At 39.8% G+C, this 21263-nt stretch overlaps 1 protein-coding gene across 4 annotated transcripts in view; it reads right to left on the bottom strand.

Moving 5' to 3' along the window:
• The window catches only part of ccser2b (coiled-coil serine-rich protein 2b), a 93882-nt gene that overhangs the window by 15157 nt on the left and 57462 nt on the right, over positions 1–21263 (bottom strand). Inside the window, exons 7-11 of one of the 4 annotated variants that reach the window (XM_081392136.1) lie at positions 18979–19059; positions 11472–11558; positions 8937–9047; positions 5584–5671; positions 4077–4116 (exon numbers count right to left, since the gene is read on the bottom strand). In XM_081392136.1, the coding sequence (XP_081248262.1) occupies positions 4077–4116; positions 5584–5671; positions 8937–9047; positions 11472–11558; positions 18979–19059 (407 nt within the window). Of the gene's footprint in view, positions 1–3842; positions 4117–5583; positions 5672–8936; positions 9048–11471; positions 11559–12097; positions 12203–18978; positions 19060–21263 lie in introns of those variants that run through there. The other 3 variants (XM_081392135.1, XM_081392137.1, XM_081392138.1) reach the window with 3 other exon arrangements.

Genomic DNA, 21263 nt, shown 5'->3' with positions numbered 1-21263 from the left:
CCTCTGTTCTTTGCGTCGTCGACAGCGGAGAATGCCAAAGAGACAGAGGACCGTGTCCTGGCCGAAAAAGGGGAGCCCCAAGATTTAGCGACTTCTTCATGAAGCTCAGGAAGAAAAGGCGCTGGCTTGGATGCAGGTGAAACGCGCTCCCCAGGCAGGAAGTAGCCGTCCAGCCGGTTGTGAGCAGGCTGCTCAGGCGTAATCCACTCGAGGCCGAGGCTCGCCGTGGCCTGAGTGAGCACGCGCATGAGCTCCGCCTCAATGCTCGCTCTCTTTCCCGTAGAAGCACGGGCAGGGGGGGCGGGATCCTCAGAGCCCGCCCAATCCTCACTGCCTGATGCTATGAGAGAGCAGGAATCCCCCTCTCGAAGCAGCGCGTCGATCTCATCAGCGTCATCGACCGAAGCGGCGGCAGACCGCGGCCGCTGTCCGTCCGAAAGTGAAGCTGATGAAACCGGAGAAGCAGGCGGGCGCACCGGCGAGCTTTGACGGCTGAGAGAGGGCTCCGGGATTCGCTGAGCGCGGCGCTTTTTACGGCGCGGCACAACAGCAGGTGTGGGCGCAGTCTCGTTGAACAGTGCCAAGCGAGTCCTCAGAGTCGCTAATGGCAACAGCTCGCAGTGATGGCAGCCGCCATCAGCGAGCGCGAGAGCTGCATGTTCTTGACCCAGGCAGGAAGCGCAGATGACATGGCGGTCCCCGTCGCTGAGTGCGGCTCTGCACGAGCCACAAGCAGGCATCTTGAAAAAGACGCAGCTCTTTTAGACAGTGTGAGTCGAGCCGGCGAACACACACACACAGTGCAATAAAAGGATATGGGCGCTGGATAGCGCAGCAGGAAGGCGATGAAGGCGGCGCGGCCGGCAGCTTCGTCGACTCGTCCCGCTGAGGTGCTTCTTCAACAGCGCGGCTTCTTCTCGGATCCAGCGATGTGAGTTGCTTCGCTGAAGGATGAAAAATCAGAGAAATAATGCCTGCGAGCGGTATTTATAGACCTAAGCCACGCCCGTTTCGGCGGGACGTGACGCAGAGGGCGCAAAGCGCCCTCATTGGGTCTGACGTCACTCTAGGTCTCGCTCGATAGGCTTAAGCAGTTGCCAGCAGACCAGCCAATAGGCGCGCGAGCTGCCTCGCCTATGTCTGTATGCTGCCGCAACGCGTTTTACATTAATACAAAATTAAAGGATAATTTTTTGGCTTCAGTATTCTCGTGGAAAAGGATTTTCCCCTAGCGTATTCTACGCAGTACGAGAGTATCTCTCGTAAGAGAACTACTCAAATAAGAAGATCTGCTAGAGGTTTGGGTCTTTAGGGATCTGTTATTGGTTTGGTCCTCAGTCTAAGCCCCTGATTACACATGGGGCCGGTTGCATAAACTGCTAAGATCAGTGTTCATTAGTGTTCATACCTTCTTCTTTTTAAGTCAGTGCATGTTAGAAATCAGGAATGGTGAGAGAACTAAACTAAACTTGGGTCTCTAGCCAACAAAGTTTAAATCCCTTCTGGCTAGCGCACTTCCTATAATGTTTACACATTAGGTCAGTAGACGGAGAGAAGGCAGCCTTTTGTGGCTGTTTGAACACATTCGACCACATGAGCATCTTCACTACGAAAGCTATCTGGTCAAATGTGTTTTCGACTACCCCGTTTACACATGTATTTTGTGTCATCCATTTGTCATCCAATCGACCAAAACACAACTTAATACCAGGTTTAAACAGGGCCTATGGGAGTCCATAATCTCAGGAGTATTCATATGTGTTTTGCATAAAATGTAAGTGATAGGTGAAACAAAGCTTTTTGAAACTTTAAACCAATTGAACCAATTACTTTGCAAAATACTTCACTTTTTCAAAGCGCTGGAAACACCACAATGGTAAATGCAGTGAAAATGCAGCTCAAACACGCAAAATCTCCTTTTACATACCATCTGCAAATGTTTTATTGAAAGTGTAATCTATTAAAAGCAATTAACAAATCATCTAATACCATTAAATATGAAGGGCCCTATCATACACCTGGCGCAATGCAGCAAGTGTTTTTTGCTAGTTTCAGCCCCGACGCAGTTGTCATTTTCACCCGTTGTTTAAATAGCAAAGCATTTGCCCCATCTGTTCGCCCATAGGTGTGGTCAGGCACATTGATGGCGAGTTGTTATTTTGAGGCAACAGAAATAGACTGTGCCATTGACCAACTGAAACCTGGTCTAAAGTCAATAGCGCATTATATATTTTTTGTTATTTAAAGAACGCGTTAGTAATGTGCGCCTATAGGCGGTTCCACAACGCGCGTACACTTCTTATTACACAGACAGGGACGTACAGCAGCCCACAAACATGCCAAATATTAAAAATAAAAGGATTACAATGTAAAAGATTATTATTTTGTACATAAAGATATGGTGGAATCCGGCCTGTCCTGTAGATGTTCTGCTTGCGCGCTTTAACCTCGCCCACGAGCAGATCCATTTCCATTTGGTCTTTCCACTATCAAATTCCGTCATGTAAATAGGGAATCCGCCATGGCGCGACTGCAACTGGCAGTTAAAGGGAATGGGAGATTGGTTTATTGAACGTAAAGCCCAAAACACACCCATTACTCATTAAGAGAATAGAGACAACTCATTTAGACTATGTGTCTGGCACGCCGACCATTTTTCCGTTGTTTAACTAGCAAAAGTGGATTTGGACACGCCCTAACTGCACTTGCGCCATGCGCTTTCAACCATGCACTTAAGATTGTTAAAATATGGCCCTAAGTATCTTTATAATGTGTTATTTTGTTAAATTGTAGTGCTTGTTTGTTTTATGGAGAGCTTGATTAATCAGGCCAATACTAGACTAATAACTACACCTCTTCCTTTTTACTATACAATTGTTTCATTAAATGTCAACAAATGTATACAATTGATCGGAGATTAGGTGAAAACCATACAGACAATGGTTCATGGGTTCCCAGAGATCAAATTGTTAAACATAGTGTATTTTAAAAATCCATAAAAATACACCCTCAAAAATACATGAAAAAACAACATAAAATCATAAAAGTAATCCATGATTGCTTTTTGTCAGGAACAGACCCAAATTCAAGCCTTTATTTAATGATTTTCGTCAAATCTTGTAGTTGTTACGAATTTTAAAAAAATTGCCTCTCAAGAAGTGTTAGGACAAAGGTTTTACATTAGTGATATCAAACACTCTTGCCTGCATCATCACAAAGGGGATCGAGATAACATTTCCAGCTATTAACAACTTAAATTCTGCTCTTTACCTCACACAAAACTATTGTTTCCTTCTGAGAGGCCTGCAAATGTAGCAAATCGTAATTTTTTGACCATAAATTATGGTGATTACACTTATCTGTTATGTTTATCTTTTTACTGTATAGAAAAATGGTTAGGGTTAGTTTTAGATGTACAGTATGTGTGGGATTAGCGGCTCAAACATCTATTTAATGGTATACTGAAATCAAAACTGTCATTGTACATTTTTGTGTCCGTTACATTTTATATATTATTTTTATACTCTGAAGTGGTTATGTTTAGGTTTGGGGATAGGGTTAATAAATTTAAAATATATCTATTACATTTGTACAATTTATCTATACAAATATATTTATGATATAATATATTTGTAAATATTTTATAGTTTCTTTAGCTGTAAATATGTAGTAATATTTAGTTTTTAGATACTGTCAATTCACTGTACGTTTTAGTATCTATTAAACATACAAAAATTGTTTTTGCATCGTAAACGTTACATAATACCTATGTATAAACAATGAGACAAGGCTAAGGAGTCTGGTATTGGTCATGTCTCCAACTCTGGAAGTAACAGATGTAAACTTAGATTTCACAAAATTATATGGGTTGGTCAAACAGATAAGAGAGAATGAAAGACACAGTGGGCTTGACAGAAGAGAATGAAATACAAAAAGAGGTTTGAAGAAAGTCGGCTTCATGAAAACAGAATGAACAATGCAGATGGGCTGTCCTCACAGCACAGAATACGAGACCATGCAAACAGAGAGGAAGGGGTTGAGAGGATGTTTTATAGAAAAGACAGGCAGTACTATACCACGCAGTGTCTCTGAAGTAATGAACTAGATGCTCCACTCCTTTTGCCCGAATTTTGGAGAGGCAGAGGGAGAGAAACAATAAGGAAAAATCAGTCAATGAAAGATATGACAGGGGTAGAACAGGAAGCATCATCAGCACACAACACACACAACATGAAGGCAAACTTTTTTTAGCATTATTACAAAGAAATGGCAAAAATTTAACAGCCAATCCAGCCATGACAGTTATCTAGATTTTGCGCTTCACGTGACAAATTAAAGCAAAAAGAAAAAAGGGGAAGTGCATTCAGTGAGATTCCATGCTCATTAGCGCATCTGGCAATGGGCAGAATTAAGGTTCTGTCTGGACTGCTCAAAAAGTCAAAGAGAAAGAGAGAGAGAATATATGTGTCTAAGAGTCAGGTTGTCGTCGTCTTCTCTAAGGGATCCCACAATGCCAGATAAAAGACTTTAATGACTCTCTTTCTCAATACCTGTCTCCCACAGCTGCCATCTGACATATTAGTACTCATCACAGCTTAACCACAGCTCGCAAGCTCTTTCACCAACAAGCATTGTGGGGAAGGATCTTTCTGTCAAATTAAATCTTGTTTATCAGACGTGATGGCAGCTACTGTATGGTGATTTCATCCTCATGTTGTTTAAAAAAAATAAAGGGTTCCAAACCAGGCTGCTTATTTCTATACAATGAATGAAATTAAATGGGTACTAGGGCTGTCAAGCCTAAAAAAAAAAAGACAAAAAGGCATTATAAAAGTATCATAAAAGTAATCCATGTCTCTGAAGCTAAGCAATAGGTTTTGAGAAACAGAAGTTTAAGGGTTATTTACTTCTGCTGTAGCTCTCAAATGACAGTTCAAACTTGAAGTGTCAAGATGAGTTGCCATCAAGTTACATCATTGGGTTTCATGTCTCATGATCAAACACCTTGTGTCTCATGAATGTTAGCTTGAACAAGATTCAAAAGCTGCAGTAGAGGTATGTTCCTCAAAAAAGCTATCATATGCCTGAAAAAACAAAAAAAAAAAAGGTTGGAATGACATAAGGGTGAGTAAATGATGACGGTTTTCATTTTGTAAACTAACTGATCCCTTACAGTAAGGATCTCAGTAACGACTGTATATTTTTAGGCAATGAAATGACAAAATCTGATATCTCAACAGCAAGTTCTCTATTGAAAACAGCTCAGATCTTCTAGGAAATTTAGTTGAGGGATAAAAGTACAGACGAAAGTCATTCAGTGTGAGTATGACTGTCTGGCTTTGAAAACTACTGTATGCAGAAAAACTAAATGGGTCTGGAGATTCTAAACCAAGCAGACAGAGAGAGGATATAAGGTAAATTAAACTAAAAGGAGTGGAAATGATGGACTGATTCTGCACTGGAATGTGATAGGACGGTGAATTTGTGTGCATGGGGGCACAAGGGGGAGGCAGGCGGACATGCAGCAAGCACTGGGGCTAGTGCACAGACTGGTTCAGTTGGTCGGATGGTTAAGGGACTCACTCTGTCTGTGGTGACGTGGCGCACATGGCCGCACACTCCCCCGCTGTGAGTGTTGCCAAGAAGAGAGGATAGGGGCAAGCAACATGCCCTGTACAGAGGAACAGAGAGAGAAAAGCTGATCCCTGCACCATACACATACACATACTGTACATATCGATACAAACACTTACAGATCAACAGAAAAAAATAAATAAATTCAAAAGTGCAAGCCACATATAGGGTTAATTCAGGTTGATTTTGACACTTTTTCCTAGTCATCTCAATGGCAGAAAGTGTCCCATTCAACCTGTATTCACCCCTACTTGTACTTGTAAATGTAAATGTGGTAAAATGCCACTTTTATCTGCTCTGTCAAATTAATACTAGTCTTGCAGGGCCAGACTTTAAAATTTTGAATTAAGACAAGTGCTCAAGAGCATTTTATCATTTTTGTTCAATACGCATCACATTGTCCATTGGGACCTTTCTGGGGCTTGGCATAAGGGAACACTGCTACAGTATGTTCAATATTTCAAACCTTGGTTACTTGTAAAGGCAACCAAAGGCAAACATCCTTTCTCAATAGATATATGTCTGTAATCACCCAATAAAACACCCTGACTACATCTGACGTCCCATGCACAGAAACATCTAAAGGGGTGTTCACATTGACAGTGATTTGCAGTGACAAAGTGACAGAAAGACATACATTTTAAATGAGAATTACCAGAAAAAAAAAGAAAAGAAAAAAAAAAAACATACTAGTAACTAGTAGATGCAAGAACAATATATAAAAAACAACAAAGTATAAACATGATGCAAATAAGACATTCGATCACAGGAGTTTCAGCAAGAATGCAGAACTTCTGAACAGAAGTGACTGACAGCTTCAATGATTATAAAGTGAGCACTCTCTCATTGCTTTCTGTATACAATACAACCCAGTCACAATTTGAACAAAAGTTGTTTTTCATCTGTTAGTTGTGCACAGCAAAGTTTCGGGACTGACAACCTTATTTAAATGTGGGATTGAATTTGACATTGCAATGACTCACATAGTCATATTTATAGTAATGATTACTTACATTTTTTATTAGCATTAACAATTAACATTCATTTGATTTTGTAAAAATATCTTCGTAAAGTCAAATACTGAAATCCTTTTTGCTATGAATACAGAGAACCGGGAAATTTTACTGGTATTGGCACCAACTACTGAAATTCTGGTATTATGACAACACTGTTCTCAATAGGCATTGTACACATTCAACAGCACAACATAGACTTTTTCATTTGACCTTATTCCAAAGACAAATACATTTCAATTAAAATTGATTTATTTTGTCCATTTAACTTTTATGTTTATATAATATTTATAGTTAGAAAATAACAAAAATCTATTAAATTTGCTAAAAGGGTTGCAAAAATGGCAAATCTTTTATAATCAATGAAAAGGATACTAAGAACCCTTTACTAACTATTGAGGAAAAAAAGTTTTAGGTCCTATTTACTACGCCATTCATGAAAAGTGCTGTCAAACACAGGCAAATTCAATTAGGATCACACAGTCATCACTGCCACACTTTGGGCTGTTTCGTTCTGCCGGCCGTCAACATTTTCCTCTGTTTGATCTGACCCCTTGAGGGGTCTTTTCTGAATATTAACTGCATTTTTTTTCCCTGTTGTCCATTACCCTTTGAGTACAGAATCACAGACTGAGATCCACTAAACTAGAGTGATTTCTTCCAGAGCCTGCAAGAAATGTCACATCATCACACAATTCTGTTACCAGGACTACAGACAAAGTTTCTTAAGAACTGTCAAGACAATAAGGACTTTTGCATCATCCAGTGGCAGCATTTGGGTTCAGTGCAATTACAAACTGTTCCATGACAGATTTCTCAGCATGGTCAACTAACAATACTGAGAACAGGAGAACAGAGCTGGTGAACACGCCAGCTTGGTCACTTGTCAGTAGCTAATGTAAATTTAAAAAAAATCAGTCCTAAACATTTAAATATAAAATCATCAGCAGTGTTCGGAAACAAGCATTCATTTTGCAGATTGTTGCCATTAATGAAGTAGAAACCACACAGCCTTTTTTCAACCAAATATTAAAGTTGTCATCATTCATGATTACAGACATGTTGAGCGCATGAACTATGATCTCGTCTTTGCAATTTGATTCCTGCACAATAAAGAATGCTTTCATCATAACTAACAGTGAAAACACAATGTACACAGTATAAGAGATTCGTTGTTTATAATCAGACTATTGATGAAAGGGACTTTGTTATAACAGGAGTTTTGGCGAGAGTCCAGAACTCAGTCACTGATAAACTCGCACTGTTTGATTGACAGCTCCAGTGATTGTACAAAAAAAAAGAGCGTTTTTTTTTTTTATAGCTTTCTATATATAATTTTATCACAGTTTAAATAACAGATTATTTTCATCCTACCAAGAGAAACAATGTGAAGTTACCCATTTAGTCACTGGTTTGATTTACTGACATAGACAAAGAATATCTGACTGTACATAAATCATTACATATCAGAAATCACTGGTCACAGATCAGGCATTAGAATGAACACAGTTACTTACATGTTGTGCCATTACTGTCGAGTCCATATCATAAAAGTCTGTTTGCAAAGCCTGTGCCGAAATTGCGACTGATTTACCAAATAATCCACTGAGAAATGTAGCGAATCCAAATAAATAATGTTCAACTGAGACATTAACATTGTTGAAAATAAATAACCACATTCCTAGCATTAGGATCATTTGTACTATAATAGGCACATTCCACAACGAGTCGTTCGCTGGGCTTGGTTACAATATAAGCTGGTTTTGGAATAACAAGGAAGTTTTCAGATCTGAAACTTACAGGATATTATTATAGTATGATGACCTTTTATATGTCAAAAGCTCAAGGAAAATTTGATTTCTCAGTTCATGACCCCTTTAAAAATAATGTACCACCAAAACTGACTGTGTCAACAAAGGCAAATGAGAGATAAAGACGCAAACTGAAGTGCGTGTCGAACTTAATAAAATTTGTTGGTGTTTTACTGCCACTAGTGTTCATTTCAAATGGGAACTGCAGTGAATTGTATGTATAGGTACGTTTTTCCAATGAGCATATGTTGGAAGATTCAAAAACACGCATGGCGATTACACCGACCAGTCAAAACCCCAGCCCCTAACTTCTTTCCTCTCAGATACATGAGCATCCTTATTTCCACAGAGGTGATTGAAAAAATTTGGCCTATGCCTCTGTCAGTCAGTACTATTCCTAATCATGTACATAATATAACCAATAATGCAGTGATAAAGCTGACCTGACCTTGTTTCCTATCTCTGCATATATACTCACATTATGTGGCCTCCACAGGGTTTGAGTATCCTTGTCCTGGTGCTCTGCTGACTCCTTGTAAGCCTCTGACCCCTGCAGGCAGTGGCACTGCATATCCTCTACTGGAGAAGACTATGAAAAATAAAAATAAAATGCTGATCTATTGCTATGTAAAACAAAGTATAATTAACAGCAAACAAATGTCACACTGGTCTCATCACATCTGTTGTGATTCCAGGAACATTCACAATAGAATACAACACACATTTCAATATTACAGGTCCTTTATGTCTAAACATCATGAACATTCATAAACACAAAATAAGTGTGAATTTTATAAAGATTTTCAAAAACGTGTATTACATCCCCCCCAAAAAAATAAATATAAATAAATAAATACAAAAAAAAATATATATATATAGTTCATAATGACAGTTCATGACAGTTAAGCAATGCAAATAAATTATATATTATTTAAATATGTGAAGTATACAACATGTGGTAAAATCTAATTAGAATCGTTATTGAGAATAATGGGAATTACAAAAATTACAATAATTTTACAATGCAACAACAACAACAACAAGAAATATTTGCCAAAAAAAAAAAAAAGCTTAATTTTCTTTATGCAAAATATAATTTCTTATTTTCATATTTTGATTTTGGGTGGATTATTTTGTTTTCATGAAATTCACCCTTACACTGAAAGCAGAAACAAGAGAAATACTACATTATAAGCGAAATAAAAATGATGAGAATAGATCTGAGTTTTGAGTTAATGTACAAAATCTAATTTAGCAACAATATTTCACTATGTCTGAGAATATTATTTCCTCTAACAATATATCTACTCATGTTGCTTTAATAAGAAACTAAATAAATAAAGGCAGTCTCTGCATGCAAAAGTTTGAGTTTGTCATGAATAATCAGTTCAGCACTACCTGTTTCAAGACTGACTCACACACATGCCCTGTATTCAGATATATTTCCCTTGTGCAATATTTAAACCTAATCTGGAATAAATGGTGCTGGTGCAAAGCAAACCTTTCTTTTAAAAGCACTAGATCATGTTTAGATTACACTGATATACAATCGCAATGCCTCCATGCAAGACAAGCAGATCAGAACACATTGTGTTTCTAATATGTATGAGGACAACATCTATTCATCCATCCATCCATCCATCCAGTTTAGCACCAGTGCAAGTTAAATTGTTGTTATATACAGCTAATGTGCTGTCATTGGCCAAATTTCTGGATGTTCATGTACATTTATGATATATAAAAAAATAAAATCGGTAACACTTTAGAATACTGTTCCATCATTAATGAATGACTACACAGGAACATGAGTAACACAATATTAACATTCTAGTAACTACTATTAACTAACAAGAAACTCTGATGAACAAATTAGTAAGTAAATTTTTGTATGAACAAGAAGCGGTCGACTCAAATGTACTAGTAAACCCTGCATCCTCTGACTGATATCAGAACTGCGAGTTTGTACCCTGTAGAACTCTGTCAGGTGTTACTACATCCTTCTAATGTAATTACTAATTATTTGGACCAGACATCAATCTGAGGGGGCCAGTGCCACCCTGGCCCTTATGCAACCTCACAACTGGCTTGCAGTCTGTTTTCAGTTTGGGGTTTCTTTATTTTTACAACGGCTGATTTCCCATTTACTCATTTACTCAGCCTCATGTTGTTCCAAACCTGTATGAGTTTCTTTCTTCTGTTGAACACAAAATAAGGCATTTTAAATTTTGTTGAGCTGCTTTTCCACCATCGTGCCAAACCGTTCTCTTTGCTTAACCATTCCATTCCATGCCAGCTGGCCAATCTGGCATGGATAATGTTTCATTTTCCACTGTGGGGCTGATAACGGAGCTCTTTGGAATGTAATACAAATGCATCAGTCGTTGCCTTGGTAATGCAAGAGTTTACAGATGATATGATCAGATATTTCTTCTAATTTGTGTTTATGTCACTCAAATAGCGTGCTTAGCCAGCTACAGAGAAACTGGTAGCTAGGCAACAGACAAGCGACCAACCCTGAGTTGCGATGTCACTACACAAATTCTAACAGCACAGTTTGACAACTGTGCAGAGAATTCTGGGCCAAGAAGGGTTTGTAATCGGGCCGTGCCATAACGGGCTCAAGGGGAAATACAACTGGAACCGTTCCTTACCGTTCTTAGAACCATTCGGCCCGGCAGTGGAAAAGTGGCATTGGTAACCAGACAGTTGACTGTAGCCTACGATGGAAGTCAATGGCTACCGTCCATTGTTTGATTACCAACATTCTTTAAAATATCTTCTGTGTTCAACAGAAGAAAGAAACTCATACAGGTTTGGAACAACTTGAGAGTAAGTGATGACAAAAAATACATTATTAAAATCAAAAGTTGTATTTGTTAACATTACGTTACCAACCATTGAATGTTAAACCATCCGATGATTTAGTATAAATAACATGCTAAAATAAAATACCACTTTTTTTTTTCAATGTTTAAAGTTAGTTACTCTCAAATATTTAGGCTATAATACGCACCAGCTGCTGGGAAAGTTCAGCAATCATCCTGTCTTTGCTTCTGAGCTCACTTTTCAGTTCTTGAACCTCTTTCAGAAGCAGTGCCACCTAGAAAAAAACAGTAAACAAGGTGAACCTTCTTTTTAAATTTTGCTTTTGCCAAATCAGAACAGGGGTTCTAATAAGCATTACATGCTTATTTATTAATAGCAAAAAATTACACAAAAGACACATTTGTTTTTGTTTTGTGGTGAGTTGGTGCTGCTGTTGGTACTGTACATTAATCTGAACTTTTCAGAGTGGTGCAGTCCATTGCACATGCTCAGGACATGTAAGAGTTGTTGGCTCACTTGGAATTATGTCAATCTGGATCATGCCCCAATCCTCATAAAGACTTTATGAAACTTCTTTAGTATGTTTGATATCAATATGCAGTGGTCAGAAGAGACACAAACAACGCAGTCAGCGATCAAAAAATAATAAGTGTGAATCAAAAATTTAAAAATGCTCATTAAAAAAATAGTAAGCATGAATATAATTAAAATTATATTGCACAAAACTGAAAAATGAATTCAAAGTTATTTAAATTCCACGCAAAATCACCATGTTTTTCACCTGTACGAGTCTGACCATCAGCAGCATGGGTTGCATTGGAGTGACGTCAACTGATTGATTGGAGGAGGAGCTGTCAATCTAGAACTAGTGCACCAATGTTGATGCTAAAGCCCCCCCTGATTTGCATGAAACCCGAACTGCAACATTTGGAAAAGCAAGCGCAGGATTTGGAAACAAGAGCAAAGTGAAAAACAACATAAGCAAAAAAATAAAAAAATGTGCTTACAATTTTTTAAATGCTTTTTAAAGATGAACTGAACTGAAAAAATCAACATTGATAACGTGTTGTTTATGACAATTAAAAGTAAATTACACAAAAACATTTTTTTTAAATATCAATATAGATTTTTTTTAAGCAACACAAAAATTGCGTTTGTTAGTATTAGAACGCGGGCAATTCTGATGACATCACTGGCATGGTAGAACCTGCGAAGGTATATAGGCAGCTGCAACTGCAGGTCCTATACACACGAAAATGAGTAATTTTGGTTACGTGTTTGAGCCTGTGAGGGACAGGCCAGTAGTACCTGACTACCACCACAAGGAGGACGATCAGTTTCAGGCTCCACCTACAGTACAGGATCGTTTGGGGGGAAGTGACTGGTGTGGGTGCTGCCGGAGCATAGACAGTGCACCGGAATCAATCTGTTGCAGAGAGGACAACCTGGAACATTTATTTTTGAAATGCGATATGGAATTAGACCATATCGCATATATCGATATAGTTCAAATTTGTGATCCTTGCTCCCCGCTCCTCCTTTTCCACTCTGCGTGCGTGTTTAGAGCATGTTATGTTATGAGAGGCGAATCATGACTACTTCAGAAAACCCAGCACAATAGGGACTACCAGGCAGTGACATAAGTGTACGCTGAAATAAAGTCTTTCACCTCAGAAAAACGGACTTTCTTGTCCTGTCAGCCGTTATCCTGTTCTCGTAGCGCACACTCAATTGCACGCGCAAATGCAGCGGCGCGCGCTGTATCGCCTCACTGATCCAAGTGCAAAAGAAACTACGAGCATGCAACGCCGTTACGTTGTAAATTACACGAAATAAAAGTAATGCAGGTATGATACAGATTTTATTTGCAATGTACATAGTCAATTATTAATGGAGCAATAGTGGTTCATGGTGTTATAAGAGGTAAATGTGGTGGGAGGTTGGAGGGCTGTAGCCTGTCTCTCATTTATTGTTTACAAGCACATTATGCATTTTAGTAAATAGAGACTGCATATATGTCGTGTGCATTTAGAGAAAAATACTAAAACGTTTGAGGTACTGTGCGCTTTAGAAAGTCGAGGACGATAAATGGCAAATGTGATTGGACGAATTCATCCAATGGGATCGCTTGTTAAGTTATCTGCACGCAAAATGTTAAAATCAAAATACTGCACGGCCGGTTACTGCACAGATATCTCTTACTATGGACCTAGCAGCTAACGTTAGTTCTGCGAGTTGAACTCCCTGCATCAACAATGTTTCCTGACACAATGAACATCAGCTAGCTTCAGGGTGAGTAGAGAGGGACATTGGATTCTGTTTACAGACCTGCTGCGGTTTAGTTAGCTGCTAGTAAACGCATTATTATCGATCTGTGATATCGTCGGAGTCATGATTTATTTATACAGTTTATATGGTCGGAGTGGTGTCTAGCTTGTGGAGTTTGACAAAAGTGCTTCCAACGTGTTTAGCTGCTAGCCCTTTACCTAGGTTGGATCGTTTGATGTCTAGCTTGGTTTTGTGACTCAATTTCAATGAATGGCAAGTGTGTCAGTCTCAGTTTTCCTTGTCAAGGTAGCCTGTGAAAATGTATCGCAACCCCAGCTGCCTAGCCCTATACCATTCATTACTACAGCCAGGGGCAATACAGTATGAACCCCCAGACCTGTTGGTTTCTGTTTCCTCAGCCATGTCAGCTGGCCTCAGACTATGTACATGCTATGGCTGCTCTGCTTGTGTTGGTTAGCAACAGAGTAGCTTACCATGCCAGTGACGTAGTGGAATGCTGAAATCCAACATGGCGGCGCCCGTGTAACAACAACAACATTTTCAACATACCATTTTATCCCTTTTAACAAATTCTGCCATTTTAATAATTGTACCAATGAGAATAAATAAAATACATCTGTTATATCACCTTTACTCAAATTTTCAGTTCAGTTCATCTTTAAACATTTTATTCACACTTATTTTTCGATCTCTGGCTGCATTGTTTGCTTGACTGATAACTTTGCATTCAGTTTTGTGTAAAATATTTTAAAATGCATTTTTTTCATGCTTAATTTTGAAAGGGTGTGATTAATCGTGATTAAAATTTTTTATCTATTGACAGCCCTAATTATATATATGCCAATAAACATGCCAATAAATATATTTAATGGAGTAATTGTTATAATGGAATTACTAGTGTTTGATGCCCTTTTTATTTACAGTTTAGCCCCAGCCCCTGAGAAACTCTGCACATCCTGTCACGAGTCCAGCCTTCCCATCAGCGTCAGAGCCTAATACTCCACCTCTTCATTCCAATTCGCCTGAATACTGATTCCCAACACCTGTGGCTGATTAACCGGGACCTGCATAAAAGCCCACACTCACCTTCACTACACTGTCTGGTCTCGTCTCTCACACCAGTGCAAGACTTACCTGACTCGTGATCGCGGTTCTTCATCATCGTCGATCAGTCTTCCCAGTCCATCCTGCAATATAGATAGACTGTTGTCTCGAGTTAAGTCATTCAGGTGCCTGCTGGCAATCTATGATGTTTACCCATGTGTTTTCCTATATTCTGTTTAATAAATTCCTGTGAACGATCATCCGTTGTCTGTGCTTCATCGTTTTGTGACAGAAGACCAGACCGCTATTGTGAAATGGATCCTAGTTCACCAGCTCCGTCAATCGCTTCTTCATCCGCTCATCGCTCCCTGCACAATCTGCCTGCCGGTCCCATGGCCTTACTAGCGCCCTCTGGTGCGGCGGAGAACTGCAGCGGCTTCCTAGCCCAGTGCACGCTGTTATTCGAGATGCAATCACAGTGTTTCACCACGGATAGAGCAAAGGTTGTGTTCATTATTTCTCTGCTCTCTGGTCGTGCACTCCAGTAGGCCAAAACTATCTGGGAGCAAGCTGGGCCAGTAACTCAGACTTTGAATGCCTTTCTTACACAATTCAAAGAGGTATATGATCAAACTGACACATTTCTCTCTGTGCATGACCAGTTATTTCATCTCAAGCAGGGAAAATCCCGTGTGTCTGAGGATGTGGTAAATTTTTAATCCTTGCCGCCGCAAGCCGATGGAATGAGCCAGCACTCATCACAGCCTACTGACAGGGTTTATCACCATCACTACATTTGGATCTTGCCATTTATGACAATAGCTTTGGATTGGAAAATCTCATCCAACAATATATCTCGTGTGGCCCAGCACTTAAATGCATGTGATCTGGAACTTCCTGCCCTGCATTCTCCGCCCGCTGCGGCTGCAGTCTCAGCACCTGCACTTCGTTTCAGCCAAGGCCCTCATCCATTCGGGCTCCGCTGGAAACTTAATCTCCAGAAACTTCATCAACCATTTTCGCATCCCGCAAATTCCTTGCCAGAAGATTAATGTTCACTCCATCCTGGGGAAACCACTTGGACGAGGTATCATTACTCACTGCACTCACATTGGTGCCACTAATTATGAAAATATCTCCTTACTGGTGCTGGATGGATCAATATCTGACATCATCCTGGGACGTCCCTGGCTAAAATATCTTAACCCTCATATCTCCTGGACATCTAGTGACATTCTCTCCTGGAGTGACAGCTGCTTTGATACCTGCTTACAACTTCTCTCTCGACCCATTTCAACAGTTAAACCATCTGATATGCTCTGTCACGAACAGCACCAAGTCGAAATCCCAGAGGAGTACAAGGTGTTCCAGGATGTTTTTAGTAGCAATTGGCAACCCCTTTACCACCTCATAGGCCATGGGAGCCAACTCTCCGTATTCCAGGCCTTCATGAATGAGGTGTTCCGGGAGTACCTACATCGTTTTGTGATCGTTTACATCAACTACATCCTGATCTACTCCCGGAACGAGGCAGATGATCGCCTCCACATTGTGCAGGTCCTCCAAAAGCTGAGGGAGAATCACCTTTACCTCAAGCTATAAAAATGTGAATTTCCTCTATTCGTTCCTGAGCTATATCATCGATGCCAAAGGTATGCAGTCCATAACTCGCCCATTCCCACCACCATAAAGGAACACCAACGATTCCTTTGCTTCGCTAATTTATATCACTACTTCATCGCAAACTTTAGGACCCTATCATCTCCTCTCACCTCCATGCTACGTAAAATGCCCAAGTCTCTGTCCTGGTCACCAACAGCCACAGAAGCATTCCACCAGCTTAAGCAGGCGTTCACCAGATCAGTGCTGTCACAGCGGCAGGGGGTTTCACCTAAGCTCCATCCAAGTGCCTTTTTCTCCAAGAAGTTGTCCCTGGCGGAGCAGAACTCTGACATTGGAAATCGGGAACGTCTAGCTATCAAACTTGCGTTGGAGGAGTGGCATCACTGTCTGGAGGGAGCCAACCATCCATTTGAAGTGATCATAGACCATCGTAACTTGGAACACCTCAGATAAGCCAAGCGCTTGAATCCTTGTCAGGCCAGATGGGCTCTATTCTTCACCCGGATTCACTTAACCGTGACTCGATCCCGTATACATGCCACTGACCAGTCCAGAGCCCATTCTCCCTCCACTGTCAGTCCCATTCAATGGGCTCTAGATGACCAAATTACAGAAGCTACCTACACCGAACCTGCTCTGCCGGGAGGTCCTGAGGGACGAACCTATGTTCCATCGGCTCTGTGACTGTCCATCTTCCCGAAGGTAAAATGCATCCGCTGCCCATTCCTCACTGACACTGGTCACACCTAGGAGTGGATTTCATCACTGACCTACCCATCTTTGACTCATTCACCTGTATCCTTGTAGTCATGGACCGTTTCTCTGAAGCCTGTCAACTTATTCCATTAAAAGGACTGCCATCTGCTTTGGAGACTGCTGAAGCCCTATTTAATCATATGTTCTGTAACAATGGTTTACCCGAAGACATTGTTTCAGATCGCAGGTCTCAAGAGTTCGGAAGGCTTTCTTCCATCTCCTTGGTGTGTCAGTGAGTTTAACAACTGGCTACCATCCTCAATCGAATAGGCACACAGAGAGGAAGATCCAGTAGATATTATCTTCCATGTGCAGAGTACGCTAAAACTCTCTTCATCAGCCCACCATAGGTCTAACACCATTTCAGTGCGTACTCGGCTTCCAGCCACCCCTGTTCCCTTGGTCAGTAGAGCCGTCAGAAGTGCCAGCTGTGAAGTGCCTCCGGTCAAGCTGGATGGGGATCCCATCTACGCAGTCCGTTCCATCCTGGACTCCTGGCAACAAGGCAGCTGACTCTCATTCCTCATCGACTGGGAAGGTTACGGCCCTGAAAAAAGATCTTGAGTGCCACGTGACGATATTCTAGACCCTACCCTACTCCAGAAGTTTCCTTGTCATTACCACCATCGGTTGTCAGGTGCCGCCCATGGAGGGAGAGGTCCCATGGAAGTCCAGCCTTCCCATCAGCGTCAGACCCTACTACTCCAACTCTCCGTTCCAATTCGCTTGAATACTGATTCCCTACACCTGTGGCGGATTAACCGGGACCTGCATAAAAGCCCACACTCACCTTAACTACACTGTCTGGTCTGGTCTCTCACACCAGTGCAAGACTTACCTGACTCCCGCTCACAGTTCTTCATCTTAATCATCGTCAGTCCCGGTCCATCCTGCAATATAGATAGACTGTTGTACTAGAGTTAAGTCATGCAAGTGCCTGCAGGCACTCTATGATATTTACCCGTGTGGTTTCTCTTTCGTATAATCTCTTTAGTAGATTCCTGTGAACGATCATCCGTTGTCTGTTCTTCAGTGTCTTGTGACACATCCCAGTATTGGATTGATTTTAAAAACTTTAATGTACTTGAAGTGTGCATCAAGCACTTTATAATGATATTTATAATTATTATGCATGTAGTTTTCATGACTTGAAATTAACTGAGAGACGTGGAATATTTGCACTTACATTTTTTTTTTAAGTTTGTAGAAAACAAAATCTCTCTCTCAAAAAAAAAACATTATATACAAAGATACAAATGTACATATTAGAGTTCTCAACGGGTCGGGTCGGCCCGGCAAACCCGACGGGACCCGCGGGTTCGGGTCGAAAATATAAGCAAATGACTCGGGTCGGGTCGGACCTCGGGCTTAATCTTTTCCGCTCAGTGAAAAACAAAACAAAACAAAAAAACATTTATTAATTATCGCTGCTGTTCACCGTAAAGAAAGTCTGGCTGCTGCGTGCAACGTGCATCATGGAGAGGGGCGGGGGCAGACCTGACGCCGCTGCGTGCACGCCTTTAGCCTGGAGAAGATGGAGTTGGTGAAAAGTAAACTTGCGGCAGCTGAATTCACCGTCGCTACTACAGGAGTGGGAGAATCAGAGGTCTGGAAAGTTGTTTGTATTGTTTGTATTGTTAAAAGGCATGAACATTAAAGGTCGATTTGAATTCCCGTCTGCTGGTCATGATAATACGTGTATGAGAGAAAAAAAAATTTATCGTCGGGCCGCGGGCCGGGTTCGGGCAGATAATTCGTGATGATGTGTCGGGTTACATCGGGTCCGGGCTTTAAAAGCCACGGGCCGGGTCGGGTCGGGTTGTAATTTTCAGGCCCGTTGAGAACTCTAGTACATATGACTTATGACAAACATTAAACATAGATTTGTTTTATTATTGGGAAAAACTGGAAAACATTACTAAAAGATTACACTTGAAAAAGCAAAATGTCATGGATTTAAGGAAGATAAGATAAGATCTTACCTTCTGATCAAGTAAAGATTGGTCAGTGGATTGTGGAGTATAAGCCTCTAAAGTCTCTTCAACAGAACCATCTGTCTCCATCTGAAACAAACAACAAACAAAATCAACCTTGTAATGTGGTGGAAAAAATTGCGGCAAATTAGTCATTTGTTTTATCAATACAATTGCTCAGTGTTTAGTGGTCGCACAAGACTTTTTTCAAATGTGGAAGACCAAAATACAAAAGTTCCAGGTTTATATGTGTGTGTGTATATATACAGTATATAAAAGTTTAAGGTCCAATTCTCACGATTAACTAGTTGCATATTAGCATGAATATTACTAGGATATTGGCTATTTAGTAGTACTTATAAAACATATTAATGCCTTATTCTGCATAACCTTATTCTACATTCCTAATCCTGCTCAATTCTTACCCAATACCTAAACGTTATATAAACGTATATATATATATATATACATTGCATGTACGTGTGTGTGTGTGTGTGTGTGTGTGTGTGTGTGTGTGTGTGTGTGTGTGTGTGTGTGTGTGTGTGTGTGTGTGTGTGTGTGTGTGTGTGTGTGTGTGTAGTGCGTGTGTTGATTATTTCATACACTGGACTGTTGTATTTTCAACCCATCAATCAAAATAAATAAATAAATAAAAATGAGGCACTTGCTTGAACTAAAAAAAGTGACAGTTAACATTTTGAAATACTCTCAGAGAGTTGACAGTAGGAGACTACTGGTATCTGTAGAAATATTTTGGAAGAGAATATTTTACCCACTCTCTCTTTTTCACAAACACACTTGAAGAACCAATAAAAGTACATTTGTGTGCATAGGTGCCATGATAAAAAGGAATGGACAAGTAGGAGTATCCTTTCATCCTTATGTGTGATCTTTCCATACTCCCATAACATCTTACACATCCTTTTATCCCTTTAAAAGCCTTAAGTGTAACTTAGGGAGTTGTAAAACTCCTCTAAGGAGCTCTAGAACATGTCCCTCCTATCAGAAATGATCTACAATCAGCTTTATAGAGACAGCTTGAAGACTAAAATTTAATCTTTTAATATAATTTCATCATTTAATATATTTAAAATTATGTATCTGTATTATTATTATTTATTAGTATTCATAATACTAAATTAAGTTTAAAATGCATGAGTTAGGCTATAGATTGCATGGATACATGTGTTTAAGGATCATATTTAAGACACAAGGAGGGGAGCTGGGAGAGTTATACATTTTGCTTAGAGGTATGTGTGCAATGCAACGTTCACTGAGCAGAGATGTTCCAATGATGATGATACATTAAATATGTACAATTGGCATGTTCTTTACAACGAAAGAAATGTTTTTCAAATGATGCAAATGTACTACAAATGTATACACTGAGAAATAGTTTCTTAATATGGAAAGTGGATGGAAAGTGGATTGTACCATGTGTAAGCATGAGGTATATGTTCCATTTTCAAACATAAGCAACGTGTTTTTCTAAATGTTGTTCAATAAAGATTTTTCTTGGCAAGATAACTGGTGTCCTGTTCCGTGAATCAAATAATAATGGGGAAAAAGGCTTAATTTCAAGTCTACACAGCTTAAGCTGTGTCAAATTGATATTAAGCAGTATCAAGTCATGTTAACATGTTTCGTCATGTTAGATACTGATTATTAACCATATTTATTCAATGTTATCCACATTATATTTCATCTCCAACAACATTGTGAACTTTTATAAAGATACGTTTGGTCATTAACTTTTAAAAGCATCATTTTGCAAAACATGAGGACAGTTCACCGTATTTAAGACCCACGGCTAACAGATCAAAGTGGTAGGAAATTAAATTAAATTGAATATGGAGGATATTAACTGTAATAAGATGATTGACAGGATAGTTTAATCGGTGACAGGATGCATGTAACTAAGCGATCGAGCGGTCCGTTAAAGATGGAAATTATGACCAATAGTTTATACCAAAGCTTGCCTACTTTACTGCTACACACTCAAAAGTATGTAATACTTTCTTACTTCTTTTTTATACTTCACAAAAACAGTACATACTTTTAGGGCATAGTTTAAGTAGGCAAACTGGGATGCAATGCATATTTGTAGCCCTGTGTTTCAGTTCAGTCTTTCTCTTTAATAGTCTTAGCATGTTTGCAAAGCTGTTCCGTTGGATTTACACCATGGGTTTGTTTATTCTTATTCTTATTCTTTGACTATCTGCTTGTTATCCTGGATTTCTATGCCTGCATTCTCTTTAGACTTTGTTTTTGTCATCATTAAACATCTGTGTATT

The sequence above is a fragment of the Scardinius erythrophthalmus genome, assembly GCF_964197995.2.
Source record: "Scardinius erythrophthalmus genome assembly, chromosome: 18".
NCBI lineage: Eukaryota > Metazoa > Chordata > Actinopteri > Cypriniformes > Leuciscidae > Scardinius > Scardinius erythrophthalmus.
This window is presented reverse-complemented; position numbering and strand designations above follow the sequence as displayed.